The 22500-nt window shown below is 54.4% G+C and overlaps 8 protein-coding genes across 8 annotated transcripts in view; 2 read left to right on the plus strand and 6 right to left on the minus strand.

The window, feature by feature from the left end:
* Positions 1 to 1202: 1202 nt before the first annotated feature.
* Positions 1203 to 2024, minus strand: CAOG_01033 (hypothetical protein). The gene has a single exon (XM_004365847.2). It carries the CDS (start codon positions 1969 to 1971, stop codon positions 1303 to 1305), a length of 669 nt encoding a protein of 222 aa, XP_004365904.1. The 5' UTR covers positions 1972 to 2024; the 3' UTR covers positions 1203 to 1302.
* A 24-nt stretch (positions 2025 to 2048) lies between these two features.
* On the plus strand, positions 2049 to 3358 carry CAOG_01034 (hypothetical protein). Its single transcript, XM_004365848.2, has 3 exons — positions 2049 to 2378; positions 2595 to 3060; positions 3162 to 3358. Exons 1-3 carry the CDS (start codon positions 2121 to 2123, stop codon positions 3263 to 3265), a joined length of 828 nt encoding a protein of 275 aa, XP_004365905.1. The 5' UTR covers positions 2049 to 2120; the 3' UTR covers positions 3266 to 3358.
* CAOG_01035 (MTMR2 protein) lies at positions 3276 to 6200 on the minus strand. The gene is made up of 10 exons (XM_004365849.2): positions 6110 to 6200; positions 5849 to 5949; positions 5201 to 5695; positions 4944 to 5075; positions 4710 to 4829; positions 4496 to 4619; positions 4366 to 4420; positions 4174 to 4288; positions 3600 to 4074; positions 3276 to 3516 (listed from the first exon to the last, which is right to left on the minus strand). The coding sequence occupies exons 1-9, from the start codon at positions 6162 to 6164 to the stop codon at positions 3769 to 3771; spliced, it is 1503 nt and encodes a 500-aa protein (XP_004365906.2). The 5' UTR covers positions 6165 to 6200; the 3' UTR covers positions 3276 to 3516; positions 3600 to 3768.
* Positions 6201 to 6275: 75 nt separating this feature from the next.
* Positions 6276 to 9886, minus strand: CAOG_01036 (hypothetical protein). The gene is made up of 2 exons (XM_004365850.2): positions 9070 to 9886; positions 6276 to 8967 (listed from the first exon to the last, which is right to left on the minus strand). The coding sequence occupies exons 1-2, from the start codon at positions 9880 to 9882 to the stop codon at positions 6529 to 6531; spliced, it is 3252 nt and encodes a 1083-aa protein (XP_004365907.1). The 5' UTR covers positions 9883 to 9886; the 3' UTR covers positions 6276 to 6528.
* A 38-nt stretch (positions 9887 to 9924) lies between these two features.
* On the minus strand, positions 9925 to 13994 carry CAOG_01037 (hypothetical protein). The gene is made up of 7 exons (XM_004365851.2): positions 13815 to 13994; positions 12685 to 12831; positions 12331 to 12576; positions 12067 to 12219; positions 11883 to 11975; positions 11120 to 11785; positions 9925 to 10940 (listed from the first exon to the last, which is right to left on the minus strand). Exons 1-7 carry the CDS (start codon positions 13896 to 13898, stop codon positions 10200 to 10202), a joined length of 2130 nt encoding a protein of 709 aa, XP_004365908.1. The 5' UTR covers positions 13899 to 13994; the 3' UTR covers positions 9925 to 10199.
* Positions 13995 to 14189: 195 nt separating this feature from the next.
* On the plus strand, positions 14190 to 17887 carry CAOG_01038 (hypothetical protein). The gene is made up of 4 exons (XM_004365852.2): positions 14190 to 14752; positions 14855 to 17120; positions 17237 to 17359; positions 17465 to 17887. Exons 1-4 carry the CDS (start codon positions 14235 to 14237, stop codon positions 17693 to 17695), a joined length of 3138 nt encoding a protein of 1045 aa, XP_004365909.1. The 5' UTR covers positions 14190 to 14234; the 3' UTR covers positions 17696 to 17887.
* A 94-nt stretch (positions 17888 to 17981) lies between these two features.
* On the minus strand, positions 17982 to 18569 carry CAOG_01039 (hypothetical protein; the record flags this gene model as incomplete). Its single annotated transcript, XM_004365853.1, has 1 exon — positions 17982 to 18569. The coding sequence occupies one exon, from the start codon at positions 18567 to 18569 to the stop codon at positions 17982 to 17984; it is 588 nt and encodes a 195-aa protein (XP_004365910.1).
* Positions 18570 to 19168: 599 nt separating this feature from the next.
* CAOG_01040 (hypothetical protein) overlaps positions 19169 to 22500 on the minus strand; it is a gene marked incomplete at its 3' end in the record, with an annotated part of 3934 nt that continues 602 nt past the window's right edge. Inside the window, exons 3-6 of the mRNA XM_004365854.2 lie at positions 22423 to 22500; positions 22051 to 22252; positions 21833 to 21962; positions 19169 to 21281 (exon numbers count right to left, since the gene is read on the minus strand). The exon at positions 22423 to 22500 is cut by the window's right edge and continues 200 nt beyond it. Coding sequence (XP_004365911.1) covers positions 19169 to 21281; positions 21833 to 21962; positions 22051 to 22252; positions 22423 to 22500 — 2523 coding nt within the window. The remainder of the gene's footprint in view (positions 21282 to 21832; positions 21963 to 22050; positions 22253 to 22422) is intronic.

A 22500-nucleotide genomic window follows, 5' to 3' on the forward strand; every position in this document is an offset into this window, starting at 1 on the left:
CATCTCGCTTTGGTGTGTTGCGATGCGTATCAGCATATGTTATGATCTGAAGACCGTCGCTCTGAGAATAACAAAGCCAATTGTAAAGTTTATCGGCATTCTCGATGCTCGTGAGCGGATGATTTGTGTGCATGGTTGTGTGAGTGCAGGAACCTTCTTTGCTTTGATACCAAACCACCCCGACACACAAAAACACCAATGGCCAATATTGTATCACTCTTCATCTACGACCTGCAACTGACTCTTCATGTACGTGACCACGATTGCCACCGCGTTTGGTGATATGGGCCAAGTCTCGGCTTACGACCTCGTTCGCGCGCTGACGGCAATCGCCTCAACACCCGCCACTCAACTGCCCAAGATCACCGCATATCTGCGCAACTTCCTCCGCGCCTATCGCGATCAAATCTTTGAGATTTGGCAAGACACCGCCCTCAAGGCCGAGATTGATGCCGACCCCGTTGCCCAAGACGCGTGGAGTTTCTTCGAGTGCGCCGTTTCGTACAAGCAAATTCGCGACGCATTCGACTCCCTTGCCAAGCTCGGCCCCAGTTCCGAGGAGGACGAGTGGGAATCGCTCGTTCGTGCTTCCCTCCGCTCCCGCGACGAGGCCGCTAGCTCGCGTTCGATGATTCCGCCGCCTACTTCACAGATCAAACTCAGTGGCAGGCTCCGCAGTGCAATCCTCCGTAAAGCAGAGGAGGTTATTCTCAGAATCGTCCTGCAGCTTGACAACTTTCCCGAGTGGGCTCAAGAGGCCAACCGCGTCCAGACGGCTGTCAACTTGCGTCGTGGGTTCGATCTTGCACTTCATCACATCACGTACATCATGGAGACGGGTCTCGATGCGAACCCGATTCTGAGTGGCGTTACCTCGCTGACTGGAGCTATCCTCTCCCTCCCGAAGATAGCACCAGCGACGCAGACACTTCCTCTTGATGAAATGTTGTGATGGTTCATCAGCTGTTTTGTAATTCCTGTAAGAATCACATTCATCATGATCTGTGTCAAGCTGATGAGAGGAAAACAATGTGTGGTTTTTTTTTCTCTTTTTTGCAGAAACAGGCCGACATTGAAGCAATATCGGATCGATCCGACTCCTACAAAAACCAATATGACAAAAGAACGCTCTGCCCCTCAATGCAGTGTTCTTTGAATGATCAAACAATCGAATTTAAATAGTTCACCTTTTCTCTGTATGGGAGCATTTTCTCGAGTCCGGCGGCTTTCGGTAACAGTTTATAGGAATACAACTACAGTACAGAGCCCAATCAATTCAGAGCAGACGCGCCCGCTCGTTCCCTACTCGTTCAGATCTGCCGGATTGGTGGCGGGTTTTGGCCGAGTTCGCACCATCCGCCATGTACGGAACCAGTCCGTATCGATCTGCTTGTGCATCACAAATCCATTTCGCTGATACAGCGACAAAGCCGCCGGCATCATGGTCGGGAGCGTGTACAGGTAGAGCTGGTCAGAGTGGGCGTCGGCGTAGTTGAGCGCGCGCGCGAGGAGCTGCGTTCCCAGCCCGGCCGCGCGAATCGAGTCGTCCAAGAAGAAGGCATGCAACGACGGAGAGGCGCCATCTTCTGGAAGGTGTGCGGCGGGCTGCGCAACGACTGTCTCGGCCGAGTGCGCACGTGCGGTCGATGCCGTTGCTGGCGGCACATGCACCGCTATCGAACCCAGCAGCCGTTGCCTGGCCGTGTCCTCCGCCCGGAAGACCATCCAAACACGACTCTCGAGAAACACGCTGTCGTTGTAGAGGAGCGGAAAGTCGGTGGGCAAATCGCGGACCTGCTCTGCATACGCGACGGACGTTGTGTCTGGCGCCGACAGCACAAGGTGCAAAGTCGTGATGACGTCTCTGAGTGTTGGTCGTGCAGCTACAGCAGCAATCGCAACTTGGAACACCTCGCCATTCCGCGCGACGAGTGTCTCCACCGGAAACCGGTCATCGATCGCGACCGACATGACTGAATGAACGAATGGCTGAAAGATGAGTGCTCGCTTGGCTTCTAATTCAGGTGTGATCAAGTCAATTGTACATTGAATGAGTTGCACTATGTGCATTTTTGTCTATTTGATTGATTGCTCAGTCCACATTGTTTCTCAGAAGCGCCATGTCAGCTTCCACCTCGCCGTCGTCGTTGTTCGGGGAAAAAGTCGCAACCAACCTGACCAAGCGGTCGACGGACGACGGCCAAGTCCCATCCTCATCCTCATCCTCATCCTCATCATCATCGTTGCTTGTTGAGGCGCTGCGGTCGGTGCCTGCAGCAACGCTTGAGGCGACGCGAGACGCGGTCATTGTCGCTTTCATGGACACGTTCGACGCGTACCTCAGCATGCACGACAGTCTGCTCGGCAGCTTCAAAGAGGTAAAGACTCTTGAACAACATGCAAATCACAGTACAGTGATCTTTTGGGAATTTTTTTTTTGTTGCCGTCGAGTGTATGGTCCAGCTCGACTCGAATCCAATAGGCGTTTCCGTCTGAGCTGATCTGAGGTGTCTCGTTCAAAGTCGGAGGCTGCCGTTTACTTATTTTGTTTGGTTTTGTAAATCCACACACCATACCATTCGCTATGACAACAGGGACACTTTTCAATCACCAAGGCGCGTCATGCAATGGGCTCGAACTGGATTTACCCGCCACAATTTCCTGCAACAATCGCACCAGGACTGGGTGTTGTGATGGACGAGCAGTCCCAGCAGAAAGAAGACACTGATGCCACCCCAACAGGTACACTCGAACTGCATCCAGAGCTGCGTTCTCAGCTTCCGAAAGAATTCATTGCCGCTCTCGCCGCGCCGTTGGTTTCTGTCCAGGCGATCTCGCGCCAGCCGCCTTCTTCAGCCACGACAGATGCCGCCGATCAAGATAAGGGTCAACTGCGTCAGCGAAAGGATGGTGGATCGAGTGCCGCTGCAGCATCTGCTTCGGAATCAAAACCGGCAACCAAACCACCCAAAGTTGCTCCTGGCTTTGCTGATCCGTTGCGCTGGTTTGGCGTCTTGACTCCAAGTTATCTCAAAGACGCACAGGCGAACTTTACGCAAGGTACTGCGCCTCGTCATCTGGTTGTTTGGCGTGATTGGGATCAGATTCTCCGATCCGTTGCATTACTGACTTGTTTGGTCTCCCTGACTTGTTGTGAATAGCGACGCAGTATGCAGTGCAAGTTGCCGAGTTGCGCATTCGACTCATCAGTTTGCTTGATGTGTACGAGAGTTTACAAGCCATTCTTGGCCAGCCTGAACACTAGCTGTGGCGCCCACCAAACCATTTCCGTTTTGTTCAACACATTGATGACTAATACACTCGTTCAATGACAACAAAGGCACTTTTTACACACGCAGTCACGTCTGCACAAAACACATCACCGAGACACTTCCTTCCCCACTTGCCTGCAGTGGCATCCATGTCGACGCGCATTACGCTTGCACATTTCCGTCGAGTCGGCGTTGCAAGTTGTCCACCATGCTCTTCAATGCTTCGCGCATCTCCGCGAGTTGCCTAACACAAGAGGTGGGAAGGAGGTCAAAGTGAAAACAACGCACGAAATCGAAAAGCAAAATGGCCTTCACCAATTCACTTACATGTTGCGCAGTTCGATAAAATTTTGCTTCTGCATGCGCGGATTCCAGCGCAGATGATACGCAGTCCAGACCCTGAGCTTCCGCAAGCTGGCAATGGGCGAGAGGACGTGCTCCTGGATCGAAGGGGCGTACAGAGGATTTGTGAACTCGCCATAGGGCGCAGAGTTGATCATCGACCACAGTGACTGGGTGCGCTGCTTGATGTCTTCGCGGACACGAATGGCTTCGCTGTTGTACAAAAAGGTGCCGTAGAGGCACGAGTAGCAATGATCAGCAATGGCGATGAGCATTCGCTCGTTGAATTCGAATGCGCCGGGGAACTGCTGCGAAATCTGCCACACGGCATCCAGGAATTGAACAAAGATCGGAGCCCGCTGCTCGGAGCCCGCTGCTCGTCGCCGTGGTTTTTGTCACCGTGACCGTGTCGTTGACCAAACTTGTGGCCAATTGACAGCCACTCCTTCTCGATGAGCACCTTTCGAAATCAAAGTAAGGAAAAAACAAGAAGCAAACGAAAAGAAAATGAGCAACAAATCTTCAAGGTCCAGGCAGGAGAAGAAGCCGACGGACGCACCTCAAATCCCTTGATGGTGCGGTAGTAAGGATCAAGCATCATCATCGAAAGCGAGCACAATTGTGAAGTGCGATCCCACCCATCCGAGCAATGTACGAGGACGGAAGTACCCGAGCTACGCGCGACAAAACAAAACGTTCATGCCAAAATGAGAAAACGCAAGATGACAGAAGGCAGCGGGCCACGTCGTACCGCTCAATCAGATCCACGATACGTGATGTTCCAGCAAGAAGCAAGCAGATATTTTCTGGAGGGAGAACAGGTCAGTATTGCAGGCAGAGTGAAACGAGATTACAAAAGGCTCAAAAAATTGTTGCCATACCGAGCCAGCGAGAAGCCTCCAAGTTGGACAACCACTTGTTGTTGTCGATGGTTGGGAAGCACATGTCCTTGAGCTTTTTGAGAGATTCGCGCATGGCGTGGATATTGCCAATGTTCAAGAAAACCTGCGAAACATTCATGCGATTGTTTGTGGATGAGAGAGCGGTCCAAACATGAAACCCACTCAGCCGCAAGCCTTCCGCTGCACTACGTACGAGCTCTGTGTTTTGGTAAACAGCTTCATTTTCAAAGCCAGCACCCTTGGCGTGGTTGGCCATGGCGCTCAACCGAGGACGAGCGTCCATGATGCACAAGGTTCCAACCTTGCCGTTTGCCTACCAGAGAATAAGTACGAGTAAATGAGCCATCCGATGCTGCCAATCCAAGCAACAAAAGGGGCACACGACAAAGTCTGTTCTGCAAAACACAAAAAAGCGTCCAAAGCTCACATCGATAATGTGTTGAAGCATGGCCTCATCCTCGGGACTGCGTTTGCCAGCAACGCCGACTCGAGGTTGACTGCATCGTGTGATGGTAGCGTGGTTGTCAGGGTGGATCCACGAGAGAATGGGAAGCCGGCCCTTTTTTTTTTTTTTTTTTGTGTGTGTGTCAAATTTTCACCAATCATCATCAGAGTGAGTTCGCTTTGCTTGCAGCACTCCTTCCACAGTGGCACAAACACACAAACACAAAAATGAGGACATACACGACTGCGGAAATCAGCCACACGGGCCAAAAAGTCGTCATTGACCGAGCTCGGGACGGCAATCACGGAAGGATACGTGTCGCAGAGTGCATAGTTCTCATTCGCCTTGCTGATGCGCCAGGTCTTGGGCAGCTTTTGTCGCTCCAGCTCGGCTTGCGCGTTGTACACGCTCCACCCGTCTTCAGGGAAGGTCTGGCGGAAGGAGAATGCAAACACATTGCGCAGGGCGGGGACGGCGGCAGCACCACCCGTCGAACCAGTGGCAGCTCCGCCTGCAGGCGCCGTGCTGGCCGACAGCGGGTATGCAGCATCCATAATGGCGTCGCAGACCTGCCCGCGGTTGGAGCTGCGTGTGGAGAAGCCAAATCGCAGGTTGCGCATGTCCTTGCAGTGCAATTCCAGTCCGTACGAGTTCTCGCCTCGCGACGACTGTCCGCCAATCTTGTCGACGCGGCTGATGAGGCCAAGCGGCGTCTCAACGGTTGTCGCCACACGCTGGGTAGAAAGTAATGAGTGGACCAGAAGTGAGTTTTCACCATTGTATGGGATTTCCATTGAGGCTGATTTTCCAATGCATTTCCAGCCAAAGCTTTTTTTTTTTTTTTTTTTTTTGTGCGTGCGTCGCTCGATCATCATTGTTGGACTCACATTGTTGTCGACTTGCTCGCGAAAGTAAATCTTGTAGTTGGTGACGTAGAGGACGCCGTGGAGGGCGCCAGAGAAGGGGCAGAGATGGGTGATCTCTGCGGCTGTGAGCGTGAACAGAGACGTAAACGGACCAAGACGAGACGAGCCGAGTGCAGACGCAGTCAAGTGAGCAACAAGTCATGTCAAATGAGATAAAGAGGACGACTGCTGGGAGCCGAGCTGGGAGCCGAGCTGGGGTTGGGGGTTGGCGTTGGGACGGACCTGAAGTGACGAGCTCCTCGCCAGGCAGCAGCGGAATGTCAGCAGCACTGCTCATGGTTGCTGCGACAAACTCAAAAGAGGGAAAAAAACAAAACAACGACTGGATCGTGATGCGATGATGCTGGAAATAGTTACGAATGATTTTGATGTGTATCGGGTGTACTAGCGCAATAAAACACTTTCAGTGAACATTGAAATGCAATTGACAAAAAGAGTACGAGAAGAGATGCATTGACAAAACGGAGAGCAACCTGTTGCTGCAAAAAAGCCCCCATGCACGTAAGAAGGAAAAGAAACAAAGCGGATCGTCAGCACTGACAACAACCACAACAACCACAACAAACATCAACATGCACGAATTCGGTGCAAATCCAAAGTATGCCGCGACCTTCCACCTCGCTTCAACCCCCCTCCCTCCCTTAGTCAAAGGTCGGATTGAGAATGGTCGACTGCGGGCGAGAGGGCAGGCGACGGGTACTGGGTGGCCGCGCACGCGTCTTCATCATGTCCACAAACGGACGATCCTTTTCCGACAGCTCCGTCTCCAAACTCGCATCCGAAGTTCCAAAGTCGCCCATTGAGGCAGTGGGAAGTGTGGAGCTGGCGACAGACGCTGTGCGAGCTCTGGGTGCTGGCTCGGACGTGGCGCGCGGCGCAAACAGAATGGCGTCGTCTTCATCCACAGCGCCAGTGTCAAAGAGGAAACCTCCAGCAAACGTCTTCGGAGCAGTTGGCACAGGTGCAGGAGCGACGGCCGCAACAGGCGCAGGTGCAGGGATTTTGGAGGCCGCTGGCTTTGGCTTGGGCTTCGGGGCAGGCGGCTTGACGGGCGATTTCGTGGCGCTTGCGGTTGGCACGGCTGGGCTGCTTGTTGGAATTGCGGCGGGTGTTCCAGAGGGTTCGTCGTCGTCGCTGGACCAGTCATCGTCGGCCTTCGTGGCGGATTCTTTGGATGCAAGCTGGCTGCTTGGCGCGGTTGGCTCTGGCGGAGGAGGAGCCACTGAATCGTCCAATAAAGTTGCACTTGCGTCACTAGAGGAAGGGAGAGGGATGTCCAGTTCTGGCAAGCGAACATTTGCTTGCTCGACATCGTTCAAGATGGGTTCATTGAGCTTTGTAGCAGCGGACTCGTGCACTTGCGGCTCGGAATCAGCCGCAACGGAAACAGCAGCAACTGGATCAGCAGCAACTGGTGCAGCCTCAACGGTACCGGCTGCAACGGCATCGGCTGCGACTGGATCGGAAGGACCATCCGAAGACTCAGACTCGGTGGCGCCTGCTACGTCGAGAGTCGAATCAGCAACGAGCTTTGGCGAGCTGATCGTTTCAGGCTCGTTGGAACCCGGAGCAGCCGCTTGCACGGGTACGCTCGGCTCGGATACTGCTCCAGTCGGTTCGACAGTCAAAGCGGGGGCAGCAGCCAACGCATGTTCTTGCGTCGCAGCTGGGGAAATAGGCACCACCAAATCTGCCTTCTTCTCCTCCTGTGCATGCGCAGGCTCTGAGGGTAATGGCTCGCGAGCGTCCGCGACAGTCTTTGCATGAGCTTCATCAGGCTGAGCGATAGAATCCACTTGCTGGTCAGGGCCATCGGATGTTGTAGCCACGGGCGGCGGCCACGGCTTGGATTTTGTGATTGGCTTGGTGGTGGTCGGCTTTGTGGCAGGTGGGGTTGGTCGCTGCTGGGAGGTGACGGCGGTGAGTTGGTTCAATTCCGACGTGGCAGCGCGGACGGCGGCAACAACTTTGGCTTCAGTGTCCTCGGCGGCTTTCTGCGGCTTGGTGGCCAAGACCGGCTTGGGCTTGGGAGTGGGACGGGGCGGAGGCGCAGCCGCGGCCAATTTGGCAGCCTCCACATGATGGCGCTGCTGCTCGAGTTGGGCGTGCGCAATCTCCAAAAGCTCGCGCTCGCGGGCAATCTTTGCAGCCATCTCGGATTCGTCTTGCTTGGCACGCTGTGCGGCGTCCTTGGCCGCTGCTGCCTCGGCAGAGGCCGTCTGCACTTGCAACGTGGCCGTGGCGACCGCCGAGACCGCCTTGGCTTCCTTTGCTTGACTGACAGTGATGGTGTGCAACAGACGGGCAATTTCCACGCGAGCTCGGTCGAGCTCGTTCGAAAATTCGTTGCGCTCGGCCGCGCGAGCATCGTGAAGGGCGTCCACCTCGCGGCGAGCCTCTGCACACTGCTTTTCCATGGCGAAAGCACGGGAGTCTGCTGCCAGGGCGCGCTCCTCGGCCAGGCGAAGCATGGTGTAATGGGTTTCGGCCTTGATGGTCTGCTGTTGCTCCGATCCAGCCGCGAGCACGCGATTCGTGAGCTCTTTGTTGCGCGTCTCCAAGAGGCGGACTTGCTCGGTGGCATGGGCCAGGCGTTCTTCGGCCATGCTGGCGCGTTCCTCAAGGAGGCGGAGATCAGCGCGATAGTCCACTTCCGACATCATGGTGTCGTACGGCGAAGCTCCCGAGCTGGATTCCGGTCGCAGAGAGGCAAGGAGATCCGAGTACGAGGTGGCTGTCGAGTCCAAGAGCAGCGACGTGGACGAGTACACGGACGATCCATAGGACGTCGAGGACGCCATACCAGTAGTTTGGGCCTTGGTGGTGGAGCCAGCGGGCAACATGGACGTCGAAGAGAACGAGAGGAATGGAACACTGCTCGTGTTGGCTGCACGGTCGGCCATGAGCATTTCCGACTGACGGGCGTCCTGGAGCTCGCCTTCCAATTCGGACACGCGCGTTTGCAGCGACTCCACCATCCGCTCGGAATGGTGCAGGTCCACTTCCAGCGATGAGAGTTTCAGCTCCATCTGAGCACCTGCATCCCGGTGCTCGGTGAGCGTGCGGCTGAGCGCGTTTGTCTAAAGTATACAGCAGCAGAAAACAAAGCCAGGTCAGAATCCAACAATCTACAACAATCGACCACAACTCTGAAAATCATCACGATTTCACGACCGACCGACCTGCTCTTGAAGCACAGCAATCGTGTTTGCGTGCGCAGTGCGCTCGTTCTTCTCGTGCGTGGCTGCAAAAGCGAGCCGAGCATTCTCCTTGGTCAGCTCTGAGACCTTGGCCGAGAGTCGCGCAATTTCATCCTGAGCAAGCGCACCTGCAGCCTGGGCAGTGGCAACTGCAGCCAGCACCGCCGTCGAGACTGCAGCGTCGAGGTCGACCTGCCTGTACTTGAACTCGGAGATGGTCGGCCGAGCGACTTCCACGAGTTTTGCTGGTCCTGCCTGAGCAGCTGGAGCCACAGTGGCGGTTGGTTCTGGGACGGTGACTGCAGCCTGGGCTTCTCCTGGACGGCCTGCTTGATCTTGTTCTTCCTGATCTTCTTGATCTTTTTCGTCATGCTCATCATCGTCGGATGGCTTGTCGGACTGGGACGCAACTTCCTCGGCTGGCGGCGGTTTGACGGTAATCCAGTCTGCATCTGCCTCGTCCGTGTCCGTGTCGACGTCGTCGGGGCGATCGTTGTTCTCAGACTGCGGCTCATCTGATGCTTCATCAGCTGCTGCTGCTGAGGCTGGTTTAGCTTCCTGCGTCTCCACCACGTCGTCGCCGTCACTCTGAATCGTCGGCTCTGCTTCCCGCGTCTCCACGTCGCTGCTCACACTCTCGCTGACTTCGGTCGCTGACTCAACTGCATCATCATCATCATCACCGTCGTTGTTGTTGTTCAGCACTGGCACTGCAGCAGCGTCAGCATCGGCATCCGTTGCAGTGGTCGAGTCGAGCAACGCAGCGTCACTTGACTCGAGTGAAATTTCCGCCATTTTGATGGAAAAACAGAAAAAAAAAAAAAAAAAAAAAAAAACTGATCCCAAAAGAATTCAATGTGTCAAACAAGCAAACAACCAGAACAACGGCGGCGCTGAAGACTCACGCAAACACACACACACACAAAAAGTGAAACAACGCACGCCACAAAAAGGGAACGCTGGCAAAAGTAGCAGCGCACACAGAGACAACAAATCACGCACAAGAGAAAGATCTCAGGTACAGAGGAACAGAGAAATAACAATGATGCAAAAAAAAAGGGGTAACTTTGAGGGTTTCTCGCGGCCCGCAGCGAGACAGGAATATGCACAAATTAGACGACTCGGCCCACACCGGGTGCTGCCGAGCGGTCGTTCGTCACGGTCTTCTTCAATTTGGTGCCTGCTTGAATGGAGCCGAGAAGAGCGCCACGCTCGCCACTGCCGCCGCCGCCGCCACCGCCGCCGCCGCTTTTGCCTGCTTTGCCTGCAGGAGGAGCTTTGGGGGCAGGTGGAGGCATGGGTGGGCCTCCGCCCATCATTGGCGGCGGCGGCGGAATGCCACCGCCTCCCATTGGAGGCATTGGCGGGGCCGGTGGCCCTGCGACCGACCCGCGAATCGTGCCCATCTGGGGCATTTTGGGTGGCGTCGGCATGCCGCCGCCGGCTGGTGGAGCAGCGGCAGCAGCTGAAGGAGCCTTCATGGCAATTGGGGGCATCTTTGGCGCGGCAGGAGGCGGGGGAGTCGAAGCGGCCTTCGGCATGGTGGCCGGGGGTGCCATAGGCTTGGCCATGGCAGGCGGAGCGACCGAGTTGCGGGAAAGAGTGCCGGTGGCGGACGCGGGCCGTGGTGCAGCGGGCAGCGGACGGTCCTCTTCCTCCTCGCGCGCAGGCGGCGGAGGCACTGCAGCGACGCTTGGCGCACGAAGAGTAGCAGTCGCTGTTGGAGGTGGAGGGCCACCGCTCGCCTTACGCACAGCATAGGCAGCAGGGAACCAGCCCTTCTGGCCCGACTTGACGAGCGTTCCAAACATCCAGCCGTCCTCTTCTTCTCCTTCGACAGTAATTTCGTCATTCTACGACAAGAGCAGCCACAAGCGATTAGAGAGGGAGACAAAAAATCAAACTTCAGTGAGGGAAGGCGTGGGTCGGGGAGGTAGCAAAACAAAACAAACAAAGAACAAAAAAAAAAAAAAAACCAGAAGAAAAAAAACTGCAGCCCTGTTCCAATAGACAACTGCAATTGAACGCGTACCTCAGTGAGACCAAGCTTGTCGTCGCCATCTGCCACGTATTTGAACACGGCAACCATCAGGCGACCAGCCGGCGGAGTAGGAGGCGGCGGGGGCTGAACAATCGCCGGCGGAGTTTGGACGGCGGGCGCTCGCGGAGCGGCAGGGGCGGCAGGGGCGGCAGGGACCATGGGCTCGCCTCGCACAGGTGGCGGCGGGATGGCCATTGTGGGTGGCGCGATATTTTGTTGCGAACCGCGCAGTCCACCCGGAGGCATGGGCTGCTGCATGCTCGGAGTGCGTGCGACTTGGGCGCTTGGCGGCCCAGGTGGGCCACTTGACTGGCGCTGGGGCTGTTGCTGCTGCTGCATCGGAGGAGGCGGCGGACCACCCATGCCAGGCATCATCGGCGGCGGTGGTGGGCCGCCCCCCATAGAAGCGCTGGACTGGCGACTGAGCTGCTGTTGTTGCTGCTGCATAGGAGGAGGAGGAGGAGGACCGCCCATGCCAGGCGGCGGAGGCGGAGGCGGGGGACCACCACCACCGCCCCCTGCGTTCGGCGGAGGAGCCGGTGTGCGTGGATTTCGCTGAATACCCAAGTTGAAATCCGAGTCATAAATGGGGTCGTACGGCTTCTGCACCGGTCCTGATCCATCTGCAGCCAAAGGAACGAACGTGCGTTCTTCAAACTGCTCTCAGAGTTTTGTTGTTCGAAGGTGAGCAGCAGGAAAAGGAGAACGACCCACGCAATGGGATTCGCTTTCAAACGGAACAGCAACGACTCACGCGAACAAGGGCTTCGCTGGTTTCTGGCAACTCGTCAGGCGACACGGCCAGCTTGTACCATTCCGCAAGGTTGTTTTGCAGCGAATCCGCAGACTGGACAGGAAGCAAAACACAAGCACAATGAGATCATGCCCCCCCAGCAAACGCTCAAAAGAGACTGTCAGCAACGTTTGGCACAACATACAAAGCGATACGTGTCAACCTCGGACTTGATGACAGAGGCGTAGTGCATGAGCAAGAAGCAATAGCGCTTGCGCTCTTCGACCAAAACCTGCCGCAGAATGTCTTGGCGAGCCACGTCCATTTCCTTGGTGCGCTCAGTGATCATTTGCAGGGACTGGCATCAAACGAGGGAAGATGAATCGACAGAACAAGGTACGGTTGGCATCAGATAGGCACACTCAGAGTCGACTCCCCCCCCCCCGACGAAATGAAGCAAACGAAATACCTGTTGCAGAGTCGAGCCACCTCCAGCCGTCTTTTTGGCGGCTTTGGAAACCTTCTCAGACTCCTTTTCGGCGTTCTTGATGTTGTTACGCAAGTCTCGGAGCTGGGAGGTGAAGTGCGACTCGAGCTTGGTCACCTGTTTCTTGTCCGAGTCAATCTTCTCCTTCAGCGGGATGATCAACTCGCTCATGAGCGTGTTGGCGATCGCATCGCGCCTTGACTCAATCTCGCGGTGCACTTCGCTGATCTGTGTCAGCAAACACACAAAACATTGGACAAAAAAAAAAGTGAGACATTGGTCTCTTGGAGCCATCGGCTCCCCCCCCCCCGCCTCCGCTTCTCATTTTTCACCTACCTGATGCAAGCCAACGCCGAGATCGCCCGTGGCGCCCCTGGCTGAGGACGCGAGTTGTGCGACGACTGCGAACGCCTCCAAGAATTGCATTGAAGCCTTTGTCGATTCCTTGATCGAGTCATGGTAGCGCGTCGTGGCTTTGACAAACTGAGCGTGATCAAAGCAGAGACAGAATGAGACAGGATGACACAGCACAATGCAACTTGAAACAAACAAAATCAGCAACACAACTCTTGAATCTCCAAACATATTCCTAAACTGAAACTGAAGCTGAAGGTTGATTTTTTTTTTTTTTTTTTTTTTTTTTTGTGTTGAATTTGATGTCAGCCGATTGCGTATTTCAGTCTGCAACTCGGCCACAACTGAGCAACTGAACTGCCATGGTGGACATTGCTGGTAGCAAACGAAGCAAAGATACGCAAAAAGGGGGTCGGGTTGGATACGTCGGGCGTTCGGGTGTTTGGGTGGGAAAACGAGGACAAAGGGAAAAAAAAAAAAAAAAAAGATCACTATGGAAAGTCCAAGAAAAGATCAAAAAAAAAAAAAAAAGGTCGGAAGATCTGCTCTTGAGATTGACCGTCGCACGCTGTGGCGCAAAACAGCATGGCTGGGAAGACCAGAAAGCCAGTGCAGACGAAGGAGGGGGTGGGGGTTTGGATGGTGGCGAAAGGTGAGAGCCGCGGGGCGAGGAATGGACAGCGCGACTGCGTAAGAGAGAATTCAGCACACCAACACCGACCACACCGACCAACACCGACCACACCGACCACCGACCACCGACCAAGCAGCGCAAGCTTGACCAATCAATGGCCAGTCACTCAACGCAGCCACTTTGTGGGGCGACGAGTTGGCGGCTCGCGATTGTCCACAACGCAAAATCACAACAATCACAACGACAACAACAACAACAACCCACAACAACCACAGCAAGCACAGATCTGCAAGCGGGGTTTCGCTGTTGCAAAAGTGCGCTGACAGGCAAAGTTGTCGACTCGCTTTCCCCCCCTTTAACGAGATGAATTGCTCGGTTCAACACGACAGCGCATTCGAAGCGTTGGACGAACGAGAGACAAGTCGAAAAAAAAAAAAAAAAAAAAAAAAAAAACAAAGGAAAGGAAAGGGACGGTTACAGTTTCCCATTGAGGACCGCAGTTCTTGAGCTTGCCGAGGACCTCGAACGCGAGGTTTTCCACCCCTTCGGACTTGTTTGACATTTGACGCTTTTTTGGTGTGGGGGGAAAAAAGTGTCGTCAAAGCCGAGGAGACGAAAAATAAACGATCAACGCACAAGCCAAACAAACAAACAAAAAGAAAAAAAAAAAAGAAAAAAGAAAAAAAAAAAAGAAAAAAAAAAAGACTGGAAAAATCGAAAAGAATCGAGCAATTTGGGTCATCATCATGCAGCATCAACGTCAGCCGAGCGACGACGATGGTGATCAGTTGATGCGTAATGTCAAAGTAGATGAAGGAAACATGCAAAAAAACCGGGACCGGAAGAGCGTCTAGTCTTTTGAATACAAACAAAAGAGACGGCGCGCACTCACTTCCAAATGCGAGCAATCGGACTCTGTGTGCTACTCGCGGTCTCGGTGCTGGTGGTGGGCAGCGCGGTTGCCGCGATCGGAGGCGTCGCACAAGACACAGAGTCTGCTGCTGTCAGGAGCGCGCAACCGGCAGCCGAAGCGACCACTGCTGTCGATGCCGTTGCTCAGCAGCCACCATCGCACGAGGACGAGGCTGCAAGAGTGGCTGTCAAGGACGATGACGTGGAACCACCACAGTCAGTGCCGTCCACTCTGCGAAGAGCGAGCAGTGAGACAACAACGCCGCCACACGAGCCAGTTACTGCAGCAGACGCGACATTACGCGACGCAGCGATCGCGGACGAGCAACCAGGGCAAGCGCAAGCCACGCCAACACCAAGCTCAAGCGAGCAGGCAGACTCTGCTCCATCCGACGCACCGTCAGCGCCTAGAGACGAAGCACTAGCAAGTCAAGAGCCGCGGCAGCAGCAGCTGTCAGGGCAAGACGCCGTCCCTCCAATGCCCGCTGCCGACGAAGCGTTGCGGTAAAACCAAACTCTCTCGTCCTGCACTTCCGTTTCGCAAACAGCACTGGATCTCACTCGCGTTGTCTACGTTTCGTTTTGATGGGCTTTGGTGTTGCATAGGGATACGCCGCCGTCACTGGTCGAATCGGGCGTGGGACCGACCGCACCTGTTGCTACCACTGGAAGCACGGTGATTGATGTGCCACCACACGCAAGCACATCATCAAGTGACCCAGCAGAGCCAACAGAAACCAGCTCGACAGAAGCAGAAGCAGAAACAAGCAAAGTGACAACTGCACCCACTCCGTCACTCAGCAGTGCCACACCAGCACCATCCACCCAGCCACCACCATCTGCTGTTGTTCCCACCGCTTCTAGCCCAGCTGCACCACCCCTCGAGTCGCATCATCTCCCTACGTTCGAAGAGTGGCGCGATACCCAACTGGCACTCGATAAAGAGCGCAGCGCTCAGCTGTCAATTTCGCGCCAAAAGCGAAGAGAGGCTCGCGAAAAGCGGCAGCGAGAGCAAGAGCAACATGCTCTTGCAACGCACCAGGACCATGCTAGTCAGGACGAGCATGACGCGGTGGCAGCAGCAGCAGCCCGGAGTAACTTTGCCTCTGCCGACTGCACGGCCAAGGTGCTCAGCAACAATGCCGAGGCACAGCACGCCTCCGCGCTGCTCATGGATAACCGGGACTATTACATGCTCAACCCATGTTCGGCACCGCAAAAGTGGGTGGTGATTGAGCTTTGTGAGGACTTGCTGGTCGACACCGTCGAGATTAGTTCGTGGGAGCTCTTCTCATCGCGCGTCAAGGACTTTCGAGTTTCTGTCAGCGATCGCTTCCCAGTCAAGAGCTGGGTGCCGCTTGGCACCTTTACTGCCAACGAGCCGCGCGGCACTCAGCGCTTTGAGGTCGCATCACCGCTCATCTGGGCCAAGTATGTCAAGTTTGAATTTCTTTCCTACCACGGCAGTGAATTTTACTGCCTGCTCACCCAAGTGGGTGTGTATGGTACCACCATGATGGAGGAATTCAAAAACACCATTTACCAGGCCGAGCTGGCCGATCGCAAAGCGGCAGAAGACGAGGCCGACGATCATGCGCTCGACCCAGACATGCACGACCACGATACACTCGATAGCGGTATCAACAGTAGCAGGTTTGTGCATGCAGAGCCGGCAGTCGATATTGCGACAGACCCTGATGCTGTACAGCCACTGGGAGACCTCTCCCAGCCAAACGCGCAAGCACCTGTCTGTGGCGTCCTCGATGAAGAGGATGATGACGAGTATCTTGAAGATGAGTACGAGGATGAGCCGTTTCCAGTACCTCAACAATTTGAAGTGGATGAAGATGTGTTTGTTGCGGGGGCACCCGCAGAACAAAGTGCCGACGACAAGCCCTCGTCCCGGCCGCAACCCGAACAACTACAACACCAGCAGCTTTGCGCAGAAGACGATTCGCATGTGGCCGAGTGTGCTCTGGAGACTACAGAGCTCAAGTCCGGCTCGGACGAGAGTTCGGTTCCTTTCACGAACAAGCCAGTTGTCGAACCAGAGGCCGATCACAGTGTCCATCTCGTATTTTCCTCTTCGGATGCAGTTGCTGCAGACGCCTCCCTCCCCATGCCACAGATGACTGTGTTTGTGGATCCTCTTCCCAGCGAAACGATCGCAGCTGCTGTCTCTTCCTCAAACGATGACAGTGAGACCAAATCAGCATCTATCGCCACGTCGGACGGCAGTCATGCCGAGTTAGAATCGCCATCTGGCGCTTCGACAGGCCCAACACCACCATCGACCGACACCATCACGATCCCCCCTTCACCTGGCAGCGCTCGCACAGGCAAAGTCCGTCGTTGCGATCCAACCACTCCGAGGCAGTTGCTGTTCGATCGTTCCACGCCAGCCCAGGTTGTCGAACATGCAATGCTTCGGAGGTCGCCCCACGACCAACCTTGCAACCAATGTAGTTTGAGTAACGCTGGCAGCAAACTCACACGCTCCTCGTCCTCCATTTCTCTACCTTCCGCGCGATCGAATCACGATTCAAATGCTGCCGCCGTCGCTGCGCTCGCCCTTGCCTCGGACTCCCAAACACATAATTCTCATTCCACTCAACTCGAGCAAAAGCTTACATCGCCCCAGGCTCTGCGGTCCCAAGCCGATGCGATCGGTGTGAACAGCTTGGCGTCCTTCCTGCGGCACGAATCCCAAATGGCGACGTTGCTCAAGCAAATCAAGTCCATGGATTTGAACATGACATTGAGTCACAAGTATCTCGACAAGCTCAGCGAAGGAATGCGAGATGTATTCTCTCAACTCACTGCGCTGAATACTCGCGTGACCGAGTTGGAGCAGCAGACTGTTGCGCGTTTGGTAACCTGCGATTGCTCGAGCCTGATTGTGTTGTTTTGTTGTACAGTTGTTTCTTTTTGTAATGCTCACCCTGCTGGCTCTTATTTGCTCTTGGTGATGCCCGCACATCCTTTCAGATGCAATCCACTCACGACCTTCGCAACGATTTCGAGCCTCGACTCGACAAATTGGAGCTCCATCTCACCGAGTCGCAAGCACCGGGCACAACTGATTGGCAAATATCGCAGCTGCAACATGATGTAGGTACATTTGAGCTTTGCTGGACCACGTCGAGGGGTATTTTTCACAGGCTGTTGTTTGGGTTGGTTTCCTTTGGGTGGTTGGGCCATTGGCTCTTCGAGCAGCACAACAGGTTGCTCCGCCTGCTGTATCTTGTTCTGGTACTCGCTTCCGGCTTGGTGACCGCCCTGACACTCATTTGCATCTGGCTGGCGAGGCGGGTGGTGTCTTCAAGCAAGCCAGCTCCGCTGTCGGTTGCCGTTCCGATGGCAAAGCAGCTTGGCTCGCCGCTCGATGGCTTTGAACTTCCACCTACACCCGTGAAGGTGAAGCTGGAAAGCACTGAAGCCCGTTAGGACAAAGAATGTTTGCCGTGGCGAACGCATTGACATGATTTGACGCAATCATTCCAACCCCTTGCGACAAGAGTGCCTGATAGAATGCCACAGCTCTCCCGGCGAAGCGTCACCAATTACTCACATGTCTGTATGATAAGATCACAAACTTGTACACATAAACCTTCACCAACGCCGCCATGGCAATGCAAACAGCCCTCATAGCTACAAAGAACAATCTTGATCCACCAAATCATCACGAGAATGCAACACGATGCACTCTCAAACAACAAGCACCCAGAGCAGCTCACTGAACAAAAGTCTGGTTGTACGTGCCTTCTTGAAACGAACTCGGAAGGACTCGGCAAATCATGCACTTGTCTCGACGTTGGATCATCCATTGAGCACACGCAACACAGACACATGCGTGGTAGCACGGCATCAGCTTGGCGTTCGTCGGGGCGCTGAAACAGACCAAGCACTCACGATCACTGCCTTCAATGGTTTCCTCCTCGTTTGTTCCAGTAGCTTCTTCCCCCGACAGTCGCCTCAGAATTTCGCCAAACGATGGTCGGTCAATTCGTGCAGTTTCGAGACAATCAGGCGCAAGATCCGTCGCCATGGCATGTGCCGACTCCTTCTCTGGAATGCTCCAATCGATGGCCTTGTCAAGCACTGCATCGATTTTGCGGCTCTTTTTCAGCTCCCGTCGAACGTTAGCCATCAGGTTGATGCTGGGCGGCTGTCCAGTAACGAGCTCGAGAAGAATCATGCCGTACGAGTAGACGTCCGTTTTGATCGAGACTTTGCCTTCGTGGTGGTACTCTGGGCAAATGTATTGGGCAGTTCCTTGAACCGTTTGCGTACGAATGTAGCTGTGTGCATCCACTTGCATTGGCGCAGAGCGCGTCAGACCAAAGTCAGACAGGCATCGTCAGCAGGCGGTGGTCGAAAACAGGAATCGACAGATTGGCGTCGAGATTTTCAAGCGCCAATACACGCGTGAACTAGATAGTGGCACTACAAACACACAGTGGGTGGATGAGCTCCCTGAAATCATTGCAGAGATGAACGAAAAGGCGAAAGTGAGAAAGCCCAATCCAATGCTGGAGTTGCCTCCCTACAGCAGATGCACTCCTGGCGAGTCCTGCGTGTTGCTTGACGAGGGAGACAAGGTGCGTGTGGCCTTGGATGCACCAGTGGATAGCAAGGGAAAGAAGCTCAATGGAACTTTCCGAGCGCATGACATGAGATGGGAAAACAAGGTGAGAACAATCGAAAAGGTGCTTCTGGAACCAGACCAACCACCAAGGTATGTTATTAGTGGCATCCCTAGAACGGCGTACATAAAGAGTCAGTTGCAGGTGGTGAAATCAGCGATAGACAAGATGAAAACTTGAATGTTAAACCATGTTACTGTCTTTGATTTTTGGAAAACATGAAGCAACAGGACATTGACAGTGGAAGCAAGTGGCATTGGATAGCTCAAAGCAATCACTCAGAAACAGCCTTGAGAACAGCCTGCACAGTTTGATTGAGTAGGGCTTGGACTTTGTGATGGAGATACGGCGTCTGGCGAATCATCACGTCGGTGCTCGTCGGCGTTCCATCAGGTCCGCAGACCATTGCCTCCTTGCCGTGCACCATCTTGACGTACGCGGTCCAGAAGGCAAGAGAGTCGAGTGGGCTTGACGAAGCATTGGCGCTCTTCTGTTGCTGTGCGAACATTGCAGACCAGACCGCCTCCGGATCGTTCGGGTCGGCGTTCATCTTCGCCCGAAGCTTGAACCAACGGGAGCATTTCGCAGGCTCGGAGGCACTGCCTTTGCCTTTGGCCTTCCGGAAGAGCTCGTCCTTTTCTTCCTTGGACAACAGGATTAACTCCTCGGCCGCCTTGAGCTCCTCAAAGGTCAAGCAACTGAGCTGTTCCTTGGTTCTCTGCGTCGGCATCGTCGAGGGCTCCAGACCCGACTCCTTGAGACCAGACTCCTTGAGACCCGACTCCTTGAGCATGCTCTTGAACGAGGTGACAAAGTACAGCTTGTGCTCGAGAATCACTTCGAGGGCAAGGTGGCGTTGCTTGTCTGTCTCGCCGGCGTTCTGGAGCATTTCACTCAAAAGCAGGTACGATTCGACGCACGGCAGCTGCGTGTAGATGACAGGGGAGCCGACATGTTTCGTGATCCGCGCCTGAGCCGCAGGCAGATCGGACGAAGCGGCGTACATGTCGCTGTCCCTCATAAAGACGTGCTTGAGGTTGGCCTGCCTCAGGATGTACGAGATGCTCTCCTTCTTGACAGCACCTGCTGTGGTCATGAACTGAAAGTGCTGGCCGAGGGTCGTGTACTTGCTGTAGAACGCCTGGTCGTTGGCGCCTTCCAACACGAGCAGTGGCTTGCTGCCCTTGACTTGGCTGAGAGCGTTGAGGATCGGGAAGAGGGACTGCTGATTCTCCTCGTCCTTGGGCAGTTCCTCTGTCAGCTCGACGGCCTTGCCATCCGGAGTGAGGAACAAGACCTCGCGCCTTGTGTTCAGGCGCGGCTCGATGATGGCACGCGAGTTGGTGGCGACGATGAGCTGAATGTCGTGCTTGGCGCATGCGTTGACGAGAAACTCGTAGAGCTTGGCTGTCACATTTTCGTAGAGCAATGCCTCGAGCTCGTCGATGAGGAAGATGCGCTGCGTGAAGGTGTGCTGGTTGTTGACAATTCTTGCGTCTTCTTTGGCAGCTTCGGTAGTTGCAGCAGGCGTCAGATGGTAGAGAAGCGTCAGGATGGCAATGATCTTCTGCAGCGAGCCAGCGCAGGCACCAATGTCGAGGGTGACGCCGTTCTCGGTCACAGAAGCAATGGCAGGTCCACCTTTGTTTGGTGCAGCGACCGTGGCCAGGAAACCGAGCTGACGGAGTCCATCGTTCACAAAGTCTTTTGCCTGAAACAGGCGCGAACGTAGATACTGAACGCCAGCGGTCAGAAACGGCTCGTCTCTGTGTAGTTCTTGCGCACGGTCGCCCCACTGATACGTGGGCTGCATGAAGGCGAAGCGGATTGGGGCGAGCGACTCGTGGGTCGTGTCCAGGAGCAAACCCTTGACAAGCGAGTACGCCACCTCGACGTTCTCGCTCTTGCCATGGTACGTGGCGTCGTGGAACGTCCCTGTGAGAGTGAACCTTCTGATGGGTTCGAGCTTGACTTTGGCGGCGTCGACTTGGTCGGACTTAGCTGATCCAGCAGCGGTCGGTACATCCACAGTGACGGGCACAGCAGAAGGCGATGCATTGGTTTGTGCCTTGGCTTGATCGGGCTTGGTGGCCTCAGCAGGAGGATCGGGTCGGATTCGAACGAGCGTGTCTGCGCCGGAGTCCGGGTCCACGAACAACGGGTCGCCAAAGAGGTCTTTGAGTTCTTTGACCAGGAACGGTTGGGGGTTTGTCCAATACCGGGAGGTGCGGACACGAGCGTTGTGACCGCGCAGGAAGATGAGAGTGGCCCAGAGGACTTGCGTCTTGCCCGAGCCGTTCGCGCCAACGATAATCTTGGGGCTGGGCGTCAGGGTGAAAGTTATGTCCTCGAACTTTTTGAAGTTCTGGAGGCGGAGCCGATGCAGACTGGAGTCGGTGACGCAACAAGCAGAGAAATGAGCGAGCGCTTCATTTGTATTCTCTCAAGCGCCTCTTCAACTGCACCACAAGGGCCCTCTTGCAAACAGCAGAACTAGACATATCCAAGCTTGTACTGAGCTTCAGCGTGAGTAGCTGAATCCATGACAGGTGTGAAGAGGCAGCGGCCGCAAAAAAAAAAAAAAAAAAAAAAAAAAAAAAAGACTGCAAGCTCCATCGCATCCATAAAAGGTTTGTCGAGTCAAGGCTTGAAGTCAGCGAGCTTGGTACTTTGACATCACGATCTGAATTTTGACAATTTTTTCACAAATTTCAAATCCCTCACGGAGGTTTTCGGTCACCGTGGTGCTCAGGTTACAAAAGGCCAGTTTTCACTGTATTCTCAGTAAACGACACTTCCTCGTCAATTTGATGATTCAGTAGTCATCCCAGGCGCGGGAAGATCGTAACAGCGAGACTGCGGTTGGAAAAAAGAGGTGTGTATTACTGCATTTCCACCAGCACACAACCAAATCGGTGCTGCGTGACCAGGCCATTACTTTCGTTCGATTCGATGCGTCAGAAGGTGCTGAACAAAGGTCACAACGGCCTGCGAGAGACGCAAGTACTCTTGGGGAGGAAGAACGACCTCTGGTGGCGTCGAAAAGAGATTTGGAGCAATGCAAATAGCTGTAGAGAAAACAACACGTGCCACAAACCACAAGAAATGAGCAACCTGGCAAACACCCACTTGCAGGGCCTTCTCGATTGTACATACCGAGCTTTTGGGCATTCATCTGGTTGGTTCGCTCGTGCGATGCGACGTCCGCAAGAAGATCCAGCAACCACATCAATAATGTTCGCTGAGGTTCCGTCACGAGCTGTAATGCCTCGATGCATTGCTCCTTTTTTTCGCACTTGAGAATGGTTGCATGATCCAATTCGTTCAGGAGTTGTTGAGGCAGATCGCGGAACCAAATCTGGGCAACAAAAGTAACAGGGCAGGAAAGCAAACAAACAAGCAAGCAAGCAAACAAACGGACAAACAGACAGACAAACAAACGGATAAACAAGCAAACAAACAAAACAACCAAAAGTCAATTCACAATGAAGGACGGACAAACGCAAAAATCCACACCCTCCAACATACCTTAATGACTGTGGCTATAGCATTGATATCCGAGGTGCCCGAGAACGAATTATGGTTGAGAGCGCGCTTGATGGCAAG

The sequence above is a fragment of the Capsaspora owczarzaki genome, assembly GCF_000151315.2.
Source record: "Capsaspora owczarzaki ATCC 30864 unplaced genomic scaffold supercont2.1, whole genome shotgun sequence".
NCBI lineage: Eukaryota > Filasterea > Ministeriida > Capsasporidae > Capsaspora > Capsaspora owczarzaki.